The sequence below is a fragment of the Salvelinus fontinalis genome, chromosome 14 (genome assembly GCF_029448725.1).
Source record: "Salvelinus fontinalis isolate EN_2023a chromosome 14, ASM2944872v1, whole genome shotgun sequence".
Classification (NCBI taxonomy): domain Eukaryota; kingdom Metazoa; phylum Chordata; class Actinopteri; order Salmoniformes; family Salmonidae; genus Salvelinus; species Salvelinus fontinalis.
Genome location: NC_074678.1, coordinates 3,987,506 through 4,006,079, shown reverse-complemented (window position 1 = coordinate 4,006,079; position 18,574 = coordinate 3,987,506). Strand labels below are relative to the sequence as shown.

General features: G+C 41.8%; 1 protein-coding gene across 3 annotated transcripts in view; it reads left to right on the top strand.

Moving 5' to 3' along the window:
* Positions 1-18,574, top strand: part of LOC129869415 (insulin receptor-like) — a 208,586-nt gene that overhangs the window by 165,772 nt on the left and 24,240 nt on the right. For 2 of the 3 annotated variants that reach the window (XM_055943808.1, XM_055943810.1), the window contains 4 exons: positions 540-790; positions 4,821-4,988; positions 5,248-5,446; positions 15,175-15,210. In XM_055943808.1, coding sequence (XP_055799783.1) covers positions 540-790; positions 4,821-4,988; positions 5,248-5,446; positions 15,175-15,210 — 654 coding nt within the window. The remainder of the gene's footprint in view (positions 1-539; positions 791-4,820; positions 4,989-5,247; positions 5,447-15,174; positions 15,211-18,574) is intronic. The other variant, XM_055943809.1, reaches the window with a different exon arrangement.

Below are 18,574 nucleotides of genomic sequence, written 5' to 3'. Positions count from 1 at the left end.
GGAGGAATGGAGCTGTTTTTCATGGTTCGGGCTAGGCTCCTTAGTTCCAGTGATGGGAAATCTTAACGCTACAGCATACAATGACATTCTAGACAATTCTGTGCTTCCGACTTTGTGGCCACAGTTTGGGGAAGGCCCTTTCCTGTTTCAGCATGACAATGCCCCCATGCGCAAAGTGAGGTCCATACAGAAATGGTTTGTCAAGATTGGTGTGGAAGACCTTGACTGGCATGCACAGAACCCTGACCTCAACCCCATCAAACACCTTTGGGATGAATTGGAATGCCGACTGTGAGCCAGGCCTAATCGCCCAGCTTGGGGGGGGGGGCAATAGCTTGGGGGGGCCAAACCCTGCTGTTAGGTGTCAAGTGTTGAATCGAAAAGGTGTGTACTTTATATAGGAGGTTCCATGACTATGTAGATAGGGCAGCAGTCTCTAAGGTGTAGATTAGAGTAGCAGGTGGTAGCCGGCTAGTAACAGTAACAGTCATGTCTCTACTATTAGTATGTCAGTGTCTTTCTGTCCTCTCCATCTCCAGGCCTTATAAGAACGTGACAGAGTTTGATGGCCAGGACGCGTGCGGCTCTAACAGCTGGGTGATAGCTGACGTCGACCCTCCACCCCGGGCCACGGAAGGGAAGGAGCAGACGGAGCCTGGCTTCCTCATCCATCCTATGAAGCCCTGGACCCAGTACGCCATCATGGTCAAGACCCAGCTCTCCGCCTCAGACGAACACCAGGTCCACGGGGCCAAGAGCGAAATCATCTACGTCCGCACCAATGCCACCAGTGAGTCACAAACACAGTCCTCCGTCCTTACAACATTCTACTAGTGAGTCACAAACACAGTCCTCCAACCGTACATCATTCTACTAGTGAGTCACAAACACAGTCCTCCGTCCTTACAACATTCTACTAGTGAGTCACAAACACAGTCCTCCGTCCTTACAACATTCTACTAGTGAGTCACAAACACAGTCCTCCGTCCTTACAACATTCTACTAGTGAGTCACAAACACAGTCCTCCGTCCTTACAACATTCTACTAGTGAGTCACAAACACAGTCCTCCGTCCTTACAACATTCTACTAGTGAGTCACAAACACAGTCCTCCGTCCTTACAACATTCTACTAGTGAGTCACAAACACAGTCCTCCGTCCTTACAACATTCTACTAGTGAGTCACAAACACAGTCCTCCGTCCTTACAACATTCTACTAGTGAGTCACAAACACAGTCCTCCAACCGTACATCATTCTACTAGTGAGTCACAAACATAGTCCTCTGTCCTTACAACATTCTACTAGTGAGTCACAAACACAGTCCTCCGTCCTTACAACATTCTACTAGTGAGTCACAAACACAGTCCTTCGTTCTTACGACATTCTACTAGTGAGTCACAAACATAGTCCTCTGTCCTTACAACATTCTACTAGTGAGTCACAAACATAGTCCTCTGTCCTTACAACATTCTACTAGTGAGTCACAAACACAGTCCTCCAACCGTACATCATTCTACTAGTGAGTCACAAACATAGTCCTCTGTCCTTACAACATTCTACTAGTGAGTCACAAACACAGTCCTCTGTCCTTACAACATTCTACTAGTGAGTCACAAACATAGTCCTCCATCCTTACAACATTCTACTATTCTACTAGTGAGTCACAAACATAGTCCTCTGTCCTTACAACATTCTACTAGTGAGTCACAAACATAGTCCTCTGTCCTTACAACATTCTACTAGTGAGTCACAAACATAGTCCTCGGTCCTTACAACATTCTACTAGTGAGTCACAAACATAGTCCTCTGTCCTTACAACATTCTACTAGTGAGTCACAAACATAGTCCTCTGTCCTTACAACATTCTACTAGTGAGTCACAAACACAGTCCTCCGTCCTTACAACATTCTACTAGTGAGTCACAAACATAGTCCTCTGTCCTTACAACATTCTACTAGTGAGTCACAAACACAGTCCTCTGTCCTTACAACATTCTACTAGTGAGTCACAAACACAGTCCTTCGTCCTTACAACATTCTACTAGTGAGTCACAAACATAGTCCTCTGTCCTTACAACATTCTACTAGTGAGTCACAAACATAGTCCTCTGTCCTTACAACATTCTACTAGTGAGTCACAAACACAGTCCTCTGTCCTTACAACATTCTACTAGTGAGTCACAAACACAGTCCTCCGTCCTTACAACATTCTACTATATACTAAATATATACTAATTTCCAGAGTCCCACTCGACCGGTCACAACTCTCTTTCCATGGCAATAGAGAACAGTAAAACTCCAGCCAACACGTTTAAAAAGGTCAAAGGTGACGCCAAATCTCCCAGCATTCCCTTCAACCATTTCCTAAATTCCTCCACAAGGCAGTGGTGACCAATTTGTGAAGGGCATCGTGGGTTTGCTATTTATTTTTCTATATGGCACCGACAGCAAGACCATGTTAAAGTTCTAAAGACATATCCATATCCATATCCAGTCACCAACACAGTCCTCCGACCTTACAACATTCTACTAGTGAGTCACAAACACAGTCCTCCAACCTTACAACATTCTACTAGTGAGTCACAAACACAGTCCTCCAACCTTACAACATTCTACTAGTGAGTCACAAACACAGTCCTCCAACCTTACAACATTCTACTAGTGAGTCACAAACATAGTCCTCTGTCCTTACAACATTCTACTACTGAGTCACAAACATAGTCCTCTGTCCTTACAACATTCTACTAGTGAGTCACAAACACAGTCCTCCAACCTTACAACATTCTACTAGTGAGTCACAAACATAGTCCTCTGTCCTTACAACATTCTACTAGTGAGTCACAAACACAGTCCTCTGTCCTTACAACATTCTACTACTGAGTCACAAACACAGTCCTCTGTCCTTACAACATTCTACTATTCTACTAGTGAGTCACAAACACAGTCCTCCAACCTTACAACATTCTACTAGTGAGTCACAAACATAGTCCTCTGTCCTTACAACATTCTACTACTGAGTCACAAACACAGGCCTCCGTCCTTACAACATTCTACTACATTATTGTTGTCTGATAAAATTTCACAATTATTATTTTCATCAAGACCATAAACATTTTCACGCTGACAAAAAAGGTCATTTCTAATGTCGTTGTATAACCCACAGTAAAGATCATCCCTCATGGTATTGTATATAACCCACAGTAAAGATCATCCCTCATGGTATTGTATATAACCCACAGTAAAGATCATCCCTCATGGTATTGTATATAACCCACAGTAAAGATCATCCCTAATGGTATTGTATATAACCCACAGTAAAGATCATCCCTAATGGTATTGTATATAACCCACAGTAAAGATCATCCCTAATGGTATTGTATATAACCCACAGTAAAGATCATCCCTAATGGTATTGTATATAACCCACAGTAAAGATCATCCCTAATGGTATTGTATATAACCCACAGTAAAGATCATCCCTAATGGTATTGTATATAACTCACAGTAAAGATCATCCCTAATGGTATTGTATATAACCCACAGTAAAGATCATCCCTAATGGTATTGTATATAACCCACAGTAAAGATCATCCCTAATGGTATTGTATATAACCCACAGTAAAGGTCATCCCTAATGGTATTGTATATAACCCACAGTAAAGATCATCCCTAATGGTATTGTATATAACCCACAGTAAAGATCATCCCTAATGGTATTGTATATAACCCACAGTAAAGATCATCCCTAATGGTATTGTATATAACCCACAGTAAAGGTCATCCCTAATGGTATTGTATATAACCCACAGTAAAGATCATCCCTAATGGTATTGTATATAACCCACAGTAAAGATCATCCCTAATGGTATTGTATATAACCCACAGTAAAGATCATCCCTAATAGTATTGTATATAACCCACATAAAGCAAGGTATGAGCTTCTGTTTCAATGGAACCATCGTGACTGAAAGTACAGACACGGTTACCAAGGGGAGTGTTTGTGTATCGACGAGTGTCAATAGCGAGAGGGGCCACTCCACATTTAGAAAAATACCTTTGAATATGGATAAAACGGTACACAGGGTTCTGCCCCAAAAGGTCATTTAAAAGGCAGTAGGTGAGCATTTTGTTACTTTGGTTTATCAGTTGGTACCACTTTAGTTCATTGCTCTCTAAAAGTGCTTATTCAAAAGCATTACGGTCATTTCTAGAAAACACTCTGTCCGTATCAGTGAGGCGAGCCATATGGGCGGAGTTTAAAGAGGCTTTGACATGGTACTGTAAATAAAACATATTTGCATCTGCAACATCACAAGCCCATAAAATGACATGTTTACCTAGACGTTCATTTGGCATGCTGCAAAATCTCTGCCAATTTAAAAAAATATATATTTAAAAAATGCATTGCCGCTGGTGATGCCATGGAATTTTCCAGCCCATATAATTTTGAATAGCAGTATTTGACATGTATTTACCCACACCAAGGTCAAATCTGCAGCACTGTTAAAAACACAGTTAACACCAGTATAATTTGTCCCCATACTGCTCCAGCAGACATAATACTAGGTAGCACCTATGAATCAAACCGTTTTAGTGAAACATTTTAAAAGGTAGGCCAACCATGACTTTACTCTTTACAATGATGACACTAAGGGCACAAGTTACATGGTTAGCTATGTACTTAACAGACACGATGTAATCCTAGATAACAGACTGTAGAAAGCTGTCTGTTATCCACCAATAGGTCCCCTCCAGCCCCAGTCTGATAACAATCCCTACTCTCTAACTCCTAGCAATGTTGATCTTGTTGTTATTTCAGAGCCGTCGGTGCCTCTGGACCCCATCTCCTCGTCCAACTCGTCCTCTCAAATCATCCTGAAGTGGAAACCCCCCACGGATCCCAACGGGAACATCACTCACTACCTGGTGTACTGTCAACAGCAGCCTGAGGACAGCGACCTCTACAAGTTTGACTACTGTCAGAAAGGTGAGACACAGACGATTGTCATTATTCACATGATTATTTCATATTACAGTTTAAGAAAAGATCAATAAATCGTATCAGATGATCTCATGGGTCTTGTCTGATGATCCGTTGACCAATGAGAACGGGATTTGTGGGTCATCCCCTATTTTGGTGCAGATTTGGGACCATTGGGATTCAGTTAAAAAACTTTTTTTTTTTAAATGTAACTTTATTTAGTTGGGATGTGACAGTTGGGATTGTAACTGTCGTCTGTCTGTAGGAATGAAGCTGCCGTCGCGGGCTCCTACCCACCTAGACACTGAGGAGGAACAGAAATGGAACCAAACAGACGAGCCTGGGCCAGGGAGCCGCTGCTGTTCCTGCCCCAAAACAGAGACCCAGCTCAAGAAGGAGGCCGATGAGTCTGAGTACCGCAAGGCCTTTGAAAACTACATCCACAACGAAGTGTTTGAACCCAGGTAGGATTATAAGCAGAGTTACACCACATGATCAAAAGTATGTGGACACCTGCTCGTAAAACATCTCATTCCAAAATCACGGGCATTAATAGGGAGTTGGTCCCCCCCCTTTGCTGCTGTAACAGCCTCAACTCTTCTGGGAAGGCATTAATATGGAGTTGGTCCCCCCTATGCTGCTATAACAGCCGCCACTCTTCTGGGAAGGCTTTCCATTAGATTGTGGAACATTGCTGCGGGGACTTGCTTCCATTCAGCCACAAGAGCATTAGTGAGGTCGGGCACTGATGTTGGGTGATTAGGCCTGGCTCGCAGTCGGCGTTCCAATTCATCCCAAAGGTGTTTGGTGGGGTTGAGGTCAGGGCTCTGTGCAGGCCAGTCAAAGTCTTCCACACCAATCTCGACAAACCATTTCTGTATGGACCTTGCTTTGTGCACGGGGGCATTGTCATGCTGAAACAGGAAAGGGCCTTCTCCAAACTGTTGCCACAAAGTTGGAAGCTCAGAATTGTCTAGAATGTCATTGTATGCTGTAGCGTTAAGATTTCCCATCACTGGAACTAAGGGGCCCGAACCATGAAAAACAACCCCAGACCATTATTCCTTCTCCACCAAACTTTACAGTTGGCACTATGCATTGGGGCAGGTAGCAGTCTCCTGGCATTCGCCAAACCCAGATTCGTCCTTCGGGCTGCCAGATGGTGAAGCGTGATTCTTCACTATAGAGAAAGCATTTCCACTGCTCCAAAGTCCAATGGCAGCGAGCTTTACACCCCGCCTGCTGATGCTTGGCATTGGTGAGTGGTGAGTTTAGTCTTGTGTGCGGCTACTCAACCATGGAAACCCATTCCATGAACTTCCCAACGAACAGTTCTTGTGCTGATGTTGCTTCCAGAGGTAGTTTGGAACTCGGGAAGTGAGTGTTGCAACCAAGGACAGACGATTTTTACGTGCTATGCGCTTTAGCACTCGGCGGTCCCGTTCTGTGAGCTTGTGTGGCTTACCACTTCGCAGCTGAGCCGTTGTTGCTCCTAGATGTTGTCACTTCAAAATAACAGCATTTACAGTTGACCAGGGCAGACATTTTACAAATTGACTTGTTGGAAAGGTGGCATCCTTTGACGGTGCCACGTTGAAAGTCACTGAGCTCTTTAGTAAGGTCATTCTACTGCCAATGTTTGTATATGGAGATTGCATGGCAGTGTGCTCAATTTTATACACCTGTCAGCAAAGGATGTGGCTGAAATAGCCAAATCCACTCATTTGAAGGGGTGTCCACATACTTTTGTGTATTGAGTGTATGATTTTTGCAGAGTTACATCCACAAAGTGTTGACATCAGGTATGAGAACAGTAGAGATACCTTCATAACAAAGTGTTGAGAACAGTAGAGAGACCTTCATAACAAAGTGTTGAGAACAGTAGAGATGCCTTCATAACAAAGTGTTGAGAACAGTAGAGAGACCTTCATAACAAAGTGTTGAGAACAGTAGAGATACCTTCATAACAAAGTGTTGAGAACAGTAGAGATGCCTTCATAACAAAGTGTTGAGAACAGTAGAGAGACCTTCATAACAAAGTGTTGAGAACAGTAGAGAGACCTTCATAACAAAGTGTTGAGAACAGTAGAGATGCCTTCATAACAAAGTGTTGAGAACAGTAGAGATGCCTTCATAACAAAGTGTTGAGAACAGTAGAGAGACCTTCATAACAAAGTGTTGACATCAGGTATGAGAACAGTAGAGATGCCTTCATAACAAAGTGTTGAGAACAGTAGAGATGCCTTCATAACAAAGTGTTGAGAACAGTAGAGATACCTTCATAACAAAGTGTTGAGAACAGTAGAGAGACCTTCATAACAAAGTGTTGACATCAGGTATGAGAACAGTAGAGATGCCTTCATAACAAAGTGTTGAGAACAGTAGAGATGCCTTCATAACAAAGTGTTGAGAACAGTAGAGATGCCTTCATAACAAAGTGTTGAGAACAGTAGAGAGACCTTCATAACAAAGTGTTGAGAACAGTAGAGATGCCTTCATAACAAAGTGTTGACATCAGGTATGAGAACAGTAGAGATGCCTTCATAACAAAGTGTTGAGAACAGTAGAGATACCTTCATAACAAAGTGTTGACATCAGGTATGAGAACAGTAGAGATGCCTTCATAACAAAGTGTTGAGAACAGTAGAGATGCCTTCATAACAAAGTGTTGACATCAGGTATGAGAACAGTAGAGATGCCTTCATAACAAAGTGTTGAGAACAGTAGAGAGACCTTCATAACAAAGTGTTGAGAACAGTAGAGATGCCTTCATAACAAAGTGTTGAGAACAGTAGAGATACCTTCATAACAAAGTGTTGAGAACAGTAGAGATGCCTTCATAACAAAGTGTTGAGAACAGTAGAGAGACCTTCATAACAAAGTGTTGAGAACAGTAGAGAGACCTTCATAACAAAGTGTTGAGAACAGTAGAGATGCCTTCATAACAAAGTGTTGACCTCAGGTATGAGAACAGTAGAGATGCCTTCATAACAAAGTGTTGAGAACAGTAGAGATACCTTCATAACAAAGTGTTGACATCAGGTATGAGAACAGTAGAGATGCCTTCATAACAAAGTGTTGAGAACAGTAGAGATACCTTCATAACAAAGTGTTGACATCAGGTATGAGAACAGTAGAGATGCCTTCATAACAAAGTGTTGAGAACAGTAGAGATGCCTTCATAACAAAGTGTTGAGAACAGTAGAGAGACCTTCATAACAAAGTGTTGAGAACAGTAGAGATACCTTCATAACAAAGTGTTGAGAACAGTAGAGATGCCTTCATAACAAAGTGTTGAGAACAGTAGAGATACCTTCATAACAAAGTGTTGAGAACAGTAGAGAGACCTTCATAACAAAGTGTTGAGAACAGTAGAGATGCCTTCATAACAAAGTGTTGACATCAGGTATGAGAACAGTAGAGATGCCTTCATAACAAAGTGTTGAGAACAGTAGAGATGCCTTCATAACAAAGTGTTGAGAACAGTAGAGATGCCTTCATAACAAAGTGTTGACATCAGGTATGAGAACAGTAGAGATGCCTTCATAACAAAGTGTTGAGAACAGTAGAGATACCTTCATAACAAAGTGTTGACATCAGGTATGAGAACAGTAGAGAGACCTTCATAACAAAGTGTTGAGAACAGTAGAGAGACCTTCATAACAAAGTGTTGAGAACAGTAGAGATACCTTCATAACAAAGTGTTGAGAACAGTAGAGAGACCTTCATAACAAAGTGTTGAGAACAGTAGAGATACCTTCATAACAAAGTGTTGACATCAGGTATGAGAACAGTAGAGATGCCTTCATAACAAAGTGTTGAGAACAGTAGAGATGCCTTCATAACAAAGTGTTGAGAACAGTAGAGATGCCTTCATAACAAAGTGTTGAGAACAGTAGAGAGACCTTCATAACAAAGTGTTGAGAACAGTAGAGATGCCTTCATAACAAAGTGTTGACATCAGGTATGAGAACAGTAGAGATGCCTTCATAACAAAGTGTTGAGAACAGTAGAGATACCTTCATAACAAAGTGTTGACATCAGGTATGAGAACAGTAGAGATGCCTTCATAACAAAGTGTTGAGAACAGTAGAGATGCCTTCATAACAAAGTGTTGAGAACAGTAGAGATGCCTTCATAACAAAGTGTTGAGAACAGTAGAGATACCTTCATAACAAAGTGTTGACATCAGGTATGAGAACAGTAGAGATGCCTTCATAACAAAGTGTTGAGAACAGTAGAGAGACCTTCATAACAAAGTGTTGAGAACAGTAGAGATGCCTTCATAACAAAGTGTTGACATCAGGTATGAGAACAGTAGAGATACCTTCATAACAAAGTGTTGACATCAGGTATGAGAACAGTAGAGATGCCTTCATAACAAAGTGTTGAGAACAGTAGAGATGCCTTCATAACAAAGTGTTGAGAACAGTAGAGATACCTTCATAACAAAGTGTTGAGAACAGTAGAGATGCCTTCATAACAAAGTGTTGAGAACAGTAGAGATGCCTTCATAACAAAGTGTTGAGAACAGTAGAGATGCCTTCATAACAAAGTGTTGAGAACAGTAGAGATGCCTTCATAACAAAGTGTTGAGAACAGTAGAGAGACCTTCATAACAAAGTGTTGAGAACAGTAGAGATGCCTTCATAACAAAGTGTTGACATCAGGTATGAGAACAGTAGAGATGCCTTCATAACAAAGTGTTGAGAACAGTAGAGATACCTTCATAACAAAGTGTTGACATCAGGTATGAGAACAGTAGAGATGCCTTCATAACAAAGTGTTGAGAACAGTAGAGAGACCTTCATAACAAAGTGTTGAGAACAGTAGAGATGCCTTCATAACAAAGTGTTGAGAACAGTAGAGATGCCTTCATAACAAAGTGTTGAGAACAGTAGAGATACCTTCATAACAAAGTGTTGAGAACAGTAGAGATACCTTCATAACAAAGTGTTGAGAACAGTAGAGAGACCTTCATAACAAAGTGTTGAGAACAGTAGAGAGACCTTCATAACAAAGTGTTGACATCAGGTATGAGAACAGTAGAGAGACCTTCATAACAAAGTGTTGAGAACAGTAGAGATACCTTCATAACAAAGTGTTGAGAACAGTAGAGATACCTTCATAACAAAGTGTTGAGAACAGTAGAGAGACCTTCATAACAAAGTGTTGAGAACAGTAGAGAGACCTTCATAACAAAGTGTTGAGAACAGTAGAGAGACCTTCATAACAAAGTGTTGACATCAGGTATGAGAACAGTAGAGATGCCTTCATAACAAAGTGTTGAGAACAGTAGAGATGCCTTCATAACAAAGTGTTGACATCAGGTATGAGAACAGTAGAGATGCCTTCATAACAAAGTGTTGAGAACAGTAGAGATGCCTTCATAACAAAATGTTGACATCAGGTATGAGAACAGTAGAGATGCCTTCATAACAAAGTGTTGAGAACAGTAGAGATGCCTTCATAACAAAGTGTTGAGAACAGTAGAGATGCCTTCATAACAAAGTGTTGAGAACAGTAGAGATGCCTTCATAACAAAGTGTTGACATCAGGTATGAGAACAGTAGAGATGCCTTCATAACAAAGTGTTGAGAACAGTAGAGATACCTTCATAACAAAGTGTTGAGAACAGTAGAGAGACCTTCATAACAAAGTGTTGACATCAGGTATGAGAACAGTAGAGAGACCTTCATAACAAAGTGTTGAGAACAGTAGAGATACCTTCATAACAAAGTGTTGAGAACAGTAGAGAGACCTTCATAACAAAGTGTTGAGAACAGTAGAGATGCCTTCATAACAAAGTGTTGAGAACAGTAGAGAGACCTTCATAACAAAGTGTTGACATCAGGTATGAGAACAGTAGAGAGACCTTCATAACAAAGTGTTGAGAACAGTAGAGATGCCTTCATAACAAAGTGTTGAGAACAGTAGAGATACCTTCATAACAAAGTGTTGAGAACAGTAGAGATGCCTTCATAACAAAGTGTTGACATCAGGTATGAGAACAGTAGAGAGACCTTCATAACAAAGTGTTGAGAACAGTAGAGATGCCTTCATAACAAAGTGTTGAGAACAGTAGAGATACCTTCATAACAAAGTGTTGAGAACAGTAGAGATGCCTTCATAACAAAGTGTTGAGAACAGTAGAGATAGCTTCATAACAAAGTGTTGAGAACAGTAGAGAGACCTTCATAACAAAGTGTTGAGAACAGTAGAGATGCCTTCATAACAAAGTGTTGAGAACAGTAGAGATACCTTCATAACAAAGTGTTGAGAACAGTAGAGATGCCTTCATAACAAAGTGTTGAGAACAGTAGAGATAGCTTCATAACAAAGTGTTGAGAACAGTAGAGAGACCTTCATAACAAAGTGTTGAGAACAGTAGAGATGCCTTCATAACAAAGTGTTGAGAACAGTAGAGATACCTTCATAACAAAGTGTTGACATCAGGTATGAGAACAGTAGAGATGCCTTCATAACAAAGTGTTGAGAACAGTAGAGATACCTTCATAACAAAGTGTTGAGAACAGTAGAGAGACCTTCATAACAAAGTGTTGAGAACAGTAGAGATGCCTTCATAACAAAGTGTTGAGAACAGTAGAGAGACCTTCATAACAAAGTGTTGAGAACAGTAGAGAGACCTTCATAACAAAGTGTTGAGAACAGTAGAGAGACCTTCATAACAAAGTGTTGAGAACAGTAGAGATACCTTCATAACAAAGTGTTGAGAACAGTAGAGATGCCTTCATAACAAAGTGTTGAGAACAGTAGAGATGCCTTCATAACAAAGTGTTGAGAACAGTAGAGATACCTTCATAACAAAGTGTTGACATCAGGTATGAGAACAGTAGAGATGCCTTCATAACAAAGTGTTGACATCAGGTATGAGAACAGTAGAGATACCTTCATAACAAAGTGTTGACATCAGGTATGAGAACAGTAGAGATGCCTTCATAACAAAGTGTTGAGAACAGTAGAGAGACCTTCATAACAAAGTGTTGAGAACAGTAGAGATGCCTTCATAACAAAGTGTTGAGAACAGTAGAGATGCCTTCATAACAAAGTGTTGAGAACAGTAGAGAGACCTTCATAACAAAGTGTTGACATCAGGTATGAGAACAGTAGAGATGCCTTCATAACAAAGTGTTGAGAACAGTAGAGAGACCTTCATAACAAAGTGTTGACATCAGGTATGAGAACAGTAGAGATACCTTCATAACAAAGTGTTGACATCAGGTATGAGAACAGTAGAGATGCCTTCATAACAAAGTGTTGAGAACAGTAGAGATGCCTTCATAACAAAGTGTTGAGAACAGTAGAGATACCTTCATAACAAAGTGTTGAGAACAGTAGAGATACCTTCATAACAAAGTGTTGAGAACAGTAGAGAGACCTTCATAACAAAGTGTTGACATCAGGTATGAGAACAGTAGAGATGCCTTCATAACAAAGTGTTGAGAACAGTAGAGATACCTTCATAACAAAGTGTTGACATCAGGTATGAGAACAGTAGAGATGCCTTCATAACAAAGTGTTGAGAACAGTAGAGATGCCTTCATAACAAAGTGTTGAGAACAGTAGAGAGACCTTCATAACAAAGTGTTGAGAACAGTAGAGATGCCTTCATAACAAAGTGTTGAGAACAGTAGAGAGACCTTCATAACAAAGTGTTGAGAACAGTAGAGATACCTTCATAACAAAGTGTTGAGAACAGTAGAGAGACCTTCATAACAAAGTGTTGAGAACAGTAGAGATGCCTTCATAACAAAGTGTTGAGAACAGTAGAGAGACCTTCATAACAAAGTGTTGAGAACAGTAGAGATACCTTCATAACAAAGTGTTGAGAACAGTAGAGATGCCTTCATAACAAAGTGTTGAGAACAGTAGAGATGCCTTCATAACAAAGTGTTGAGAACAGTAGAGATACCTTCATAACAAAGTGTTGAGAACAGTAGAGATACCTTCATGACAAAGTTTTGAGAACAGTAGAGATGCCTTCATAACAAAGTGTTGAGAACAGTAGAGATACCTTCATAACAAAGTGTTGACATCAGGTATGAGAACAGTAGAGATGCCTTCATAACAAAGTGTTGACATCAGGTATGAGAACAGTAGAGATGCCTTCATAACAAAGTGTTGAGAACAGTAGAGAGACCTTCATAACAAAGTGTTGAGAACAGTAGAGATATCTTCATAACAAAGTGTTGACATCAGGTATGAGAACAGTAGAGATACCTTCATAACAAAGTGTTGACATCAGGTATGAGAACAGTAGAGATGCCTTCATAACAAAGTGTTGAGAACAGTAGAGAGACCTTCATAACAAAGTGTTGAGAACAGTAGAGATACCTTCATAACAAAGTGTTGAGAACAGTAGAGATGCCTTCATAACAAAGTGTTGAGAACAGTAGAGATGCCTTCATAACAAAGTGTTGAGAACAGTAGAGATACCTTCATAACAAAGTGTTGAGAACAGTAGAGATACCTTCATAACAAAGTGTTGAGAACAGTAGAGATGCCTTCATAACAAAGTGTTGAGAACAGTAGAGAGACCTTCATAACAAAGTGTTGAGAACAGTAGAGATGCCTTCATAACAAAGTGTTGAGAACAGTAGAGAGACCTTCATAACAAAGTGTTGAGAACAGTAGAGAGACCTTCATAACAAAGTGTTGAGAACAGTAGAGATACCTTCATAACAAAGTGTTGACATCAGGTATGAGAACAGTAGAGATACCTTCATAACAAAGTGTTGAGAACAGTAGAGAGACCTTCATAACAAAGTGTTGAGAACAGTAGAGATACCTTCATAACAAAGTGTTGACATCAGGTATGAGAACAGTAGAGATACCTTCATAACAAAGTGTTGAGAACAGTAGAGAGACCTTCATAACAAAGTGTTGAGAACAGTAGAGAGACCTTCATAACAAAGTGTTGAGAACAGTAGAGAGACCTTCATAACAAAGTGTTGAGAACAGTAGAGATGCCTTCATAACAAAGTGTTGACATCAGGTATGAGAACAGTAGAGATGCCTTCATAACAAAGTGTTGAGAACAGTAGAGAGACCTTCATAACAAAGTGTTGAGAACAGTAGAGAGACCTTCATAACAAAGTGTTGAGAACAGTAGAGAGACCTTCATAACAAAGTGTTGAGAACAGTAGAGATATCTTCATAACAAAGTGTTGACATCAGGTATGAGAACAGTAGAGATACCTTCATAACAAAGTGTTGAGAACAGTAGAGAGACCTTCATAACAAAGTGTTGAGAACAGTAGAGATACCTTCATAACAAAGTGTTGACATCAGGTATGAGAACAGTAGAGATACCTTCATAACAAAGTGTTGAGAACAGTAGAGAGACCTTCATAACAAAGTGTTGAGAACAGTAGAGAGACCTTCATAACAAAGTGTTGAGAACAGTAGAGATGCCTTCATAACAAAGTGTTGACCTCAGGTATGAGAACAGTAGAGATACCTTCATAACAAAGTGTTGAGAACAGTAGAGATACCTTCATAACAAAGTGTTGACATCAGGTATGAGAACAGTAGAGATACCTTCATAACAAAGTGTTGAGAACAGTAGAGATACCTTCATAACAAAGTGTTGAGAACAGTAGAGAGACCTTCATAACAAAGTGTTGAGAACAGTAGAGATACCTTCATAACAAAGTGTTGACATCAGGTATGAGAACAGTAGAGAGACCTTCATAACAAAGTGTTGAGAACAGTAGAGATGCCTTCATAACAAAGTGTTGAGAACAGTAGAGATGCCTTCATAACAAAGTGTTGAGAACAGTAGAGAGACCTTCATAACAAAGTGTTGAGAACAGTAGAGATGCCTTCATAACAAAGTGTTGAGAACAGTAGAGATGCCTTCATAACAAAGTGTTGAGAACAGTAGAGATGCCTTCATAACAAAGTGTTGAGAACAGTAGAGATGCCTTCATAACAAAGTGTTGAGAACAGGTACAAGAACAGTAGTAGCATTACAGTTTGGCGTTGGAGTAAAGGCATAACAGTTGATTATACCTCCAGAAATTACCCCAAAGCTCAGGGAACCCTGCGAGAAACTGAGGACGACCAGCTACTGTACGCTCCTAACAAGGCCTGTTCAGTTAATATAAGGGAAGTATGTCAGTCTGATGGCAGGTAGGCCCTGAACACAGCTGATCTCTCATTCCTCCAGAACAACACCTGCTGTAAGCAACTCTTCTGATAATGGGTAAGCCAATGGCGTTCAAGTGCTGGTGTTAATGCCCAGCCCCCACTCACCTTGTCAGCCAATCAGAGCACAACAACCAGCAGCTCTATGTCAGTGGTGGTATGCGTAATTTGATGCACTAATTCGTTGGGGGGGGGGTGACTTTACTAGCTCAACCCCACCTCCTCTCTGTGCTTCCAATCCTGTGTCTGTGTTAATTCACAACTATCAATGTTCTCGCCTTGGTGGAGCGCTCTGGGAAAATGTCTCTCCCTCTGTGTGACAATTGAAATGCCTGCTCAACCCAAGCATGATGATGGAGCGTCACCGCTGTGAAGAAGACCGTGGTTTAATTAGCGAAAGCCTCTATGAGTTCTGTTCCCCTTTTGATCGTAATTCCAGGAATATGTGAGAAGAGATAAATTGTGTAGCGTTCTGTTGCGTCGGCACCAGAGGCTCTTTGGCAGGTGGACTAGCAAGCAGAGCTGGCTTTCAGACGCGCTGTTGACAGGCCCCTGGGGTGACACACACACACCCTCCCCGTTTAACCACAGGAAAGCATGTGTATCATAAATGCTGAGAGGAGGCATGGGAAATCACTATCTGAGTCGGTCTCTTCTGCTTTGCCGCGGTTTCAAGCGGTGTGGTCCGGCCTTGGCCCTTCTGCTGTAACTCTCCAGTCACAAGAGATGTTATCAGTGTGTTTCTACTACAGCCCAGCTATAATTTAGTAGCTAGCTGGCGGGGAGATTACAGTGTCTGGGCCCTGACTGTGAGTGGTCTGTAGCTGTTATTCACACAGTCACAGGAACACTGTGCGCCGTCCCTCCCTCAGGCAGGGGCCTCGCTCTCCCTTTGTCCCTGGATGTGTGTGTTCTAGCGTGCTATCAAGCTAGCCCCAACCCTGTGTGACGTGTGTGTCCCTGTTTACGCTTTGTTCCGGAACCCAGCTGCAGAGGGGGAGGAGGAGGTTGTCTGGTGCCCCCCCCCATCCCACCTACACCCCCCTTTCCCATGGGAGTGATTATTGTACCCATTACCATCCGTTCATGCAGACTGCCGCCCTGCCGTTTAGACTGCTACACACATACTGTTCAGACCTCCACACATAAACTAACACGATTTAGATCTACACACACACACACACACACACACACACACACACACACACACACACACACACACACACACACACGAGACCTCAGCTGGGGTTTAACCCTGTGTCTGAGTGGAAGACATGGTAATTATGGTATAGGAAGTGAACAAGAAGTGTAGACAGACAACAGTACCAGACTAGTTAACTCCTCATTCCCCCCCTTCCCTCTAAACCTTACTGGTGCTGCGAGGTCCGGCAGAGTGAGACAGACAACAGTACCAGACTAGTTAACTCCTCCTTCCCTCTAAACCTTACTGGTGCTGCGAGGTCCGGCAGAGTGAGACAGACAACAGTACCAGACTAGTTAACTCCTCATTCCCCCCCTTCCCTCTAAACCTTACTGGTGCTGCGAGGTCCGGCAGAGTGAGACAGACAACAGTACCAGACTAGTTAACTCCTCCTTCCCTCTAAACCTTACTGGTGCTGCGAGGTCCGGCAGAGTGAGACAGACAACAGTACCAGACTAGTTAACTCCTCCTTCCCTCTAAACCTTACTGGTGCTGCGAGGTCCGGCAGAGTGAGACAGACAACAGTACCAGACTAGTTAACTCCTCATTCCCTCTAAACCTTACTGGTGCTGCGAGGTCCGGCAGAGTGAGACAGACAACAGTACCAGACTAGTTAACTCCTCATTCCCTCTAAACCTTACTGGTGCTGCGAGGTCCGGCAGAGTGAGACAGACAACAGTACCAGACTAGTTAACTCCTCCTTCCCTCTAAACCTTACTGGTGCTGCGATGTCCGGCAGAGTGAGACAGGTCCGGCAGAGTGAGACAGACAACAGTACCAGACTAGTTAACTCCTCCTTCCCTCTAAACCTTACTGGTGCTGCGATGTCCGGCAGAGTGAGACAGACAACAGTACCAGACTAGTTAACTCCTCGTTCCCTCTAAACCTTACTGGTGCTGCGAGGTCCGGCAGAGTGAGACAGACAACAGTACCAGACTAGTTAACTCCTCGTTCCCTCTAAACCTTACTGGTGCTGCGAGGTCCGGCAGAGTGAGACAGACAACAGTACCAGACTAGTTAACTCCTCGTTCCCTCTAAACCTTACTGGTGCTGCGAGGTCCGGCAGAGTGAGACAGACAACAGTACCAGACTACTTAACTCCTCGTTCCCTCTAAACCTTACTGGTGCTGCGAGGTCCGGCAGAGTGAGACAGACAACAGTACCAGACTAGTTAACTCCTCCTTCCCTCTAAACCTTACTGGTGCTGCGATGTCCGGCAGAGTGAGACAGGTCCGGCAGAGTGAGACAGACAACAGTACCAGACTAGTTAACTCCTCGTTCCCTCTAAACCTTACTGGTGCTGCGAGGTCCGGCAGAGTGAGACAGACAACAGTACCAGACTAGTTAACTCCTCGTTCTCTCTAAACCTTACTGGTGCTGCGAGGTCCGGCAGAGTGAGACAGACAACAGTACCAGACTAGTTAACTCCTCCTTCCCTCTAAACCTTACTGGTGCTGCGATGTCCGGCAGAGTGAGACAGGTCCGGCAGAGTGAGACAGACAACAGTACCAGACTAGTTAACTCCTCATTCCCTCTAAACCTTACTGGTGCTGCGAGGTCCGGCAGAGTGAGACAGACAACAGTACCAGACTAGTTAACTCCTCATTCCCTCTAAACCTTACTGGTGCTGCGAGGTCCGGCAGAGTGAGACAGACAACAGTACCAGACTAGTTAACTCCTCATTCCCTCTAAACCAGGGGTGTCAAAGTCAAATGGACGGAGGGCCAAATAAAAAATTTAGCTACAAGCCGAGGGCCGGACTGTTCGAATGTTCATTGAAAAAATTTTAAATGACGCATATAGTCTAGTGAACCTAATTGAACCTACTGAAAACCTAACAAATATATTCCAATATGATCAGATAAATAAAGCAATATTTTCTTATGGCTCTGTCAGTAATCTTTAATTTTCAACAGACACAAAAGACAAATTTCCTTTATATAAAAATCCCCATAACATGAACATTAAATGAAAGAAACCGGTATTCAAGGCACCATCAGTAGCCTATATTTTCTATTTTAGCAAAAGTGGGCTAAATTTACTTCAAAGAAAAAAACAATAATAGCAATTTTCTATCATCCACTCAACTGAAATATTTTTTAAATAAAATTGGATTGAAATACAATAAAATAAAGTGCAAAAATCTATTAATCAAAAACAACACTTTGTTTAAGGAGAAGTAACATGCAGTGAAAACAAATATTAAACTTTAACTTTTAAA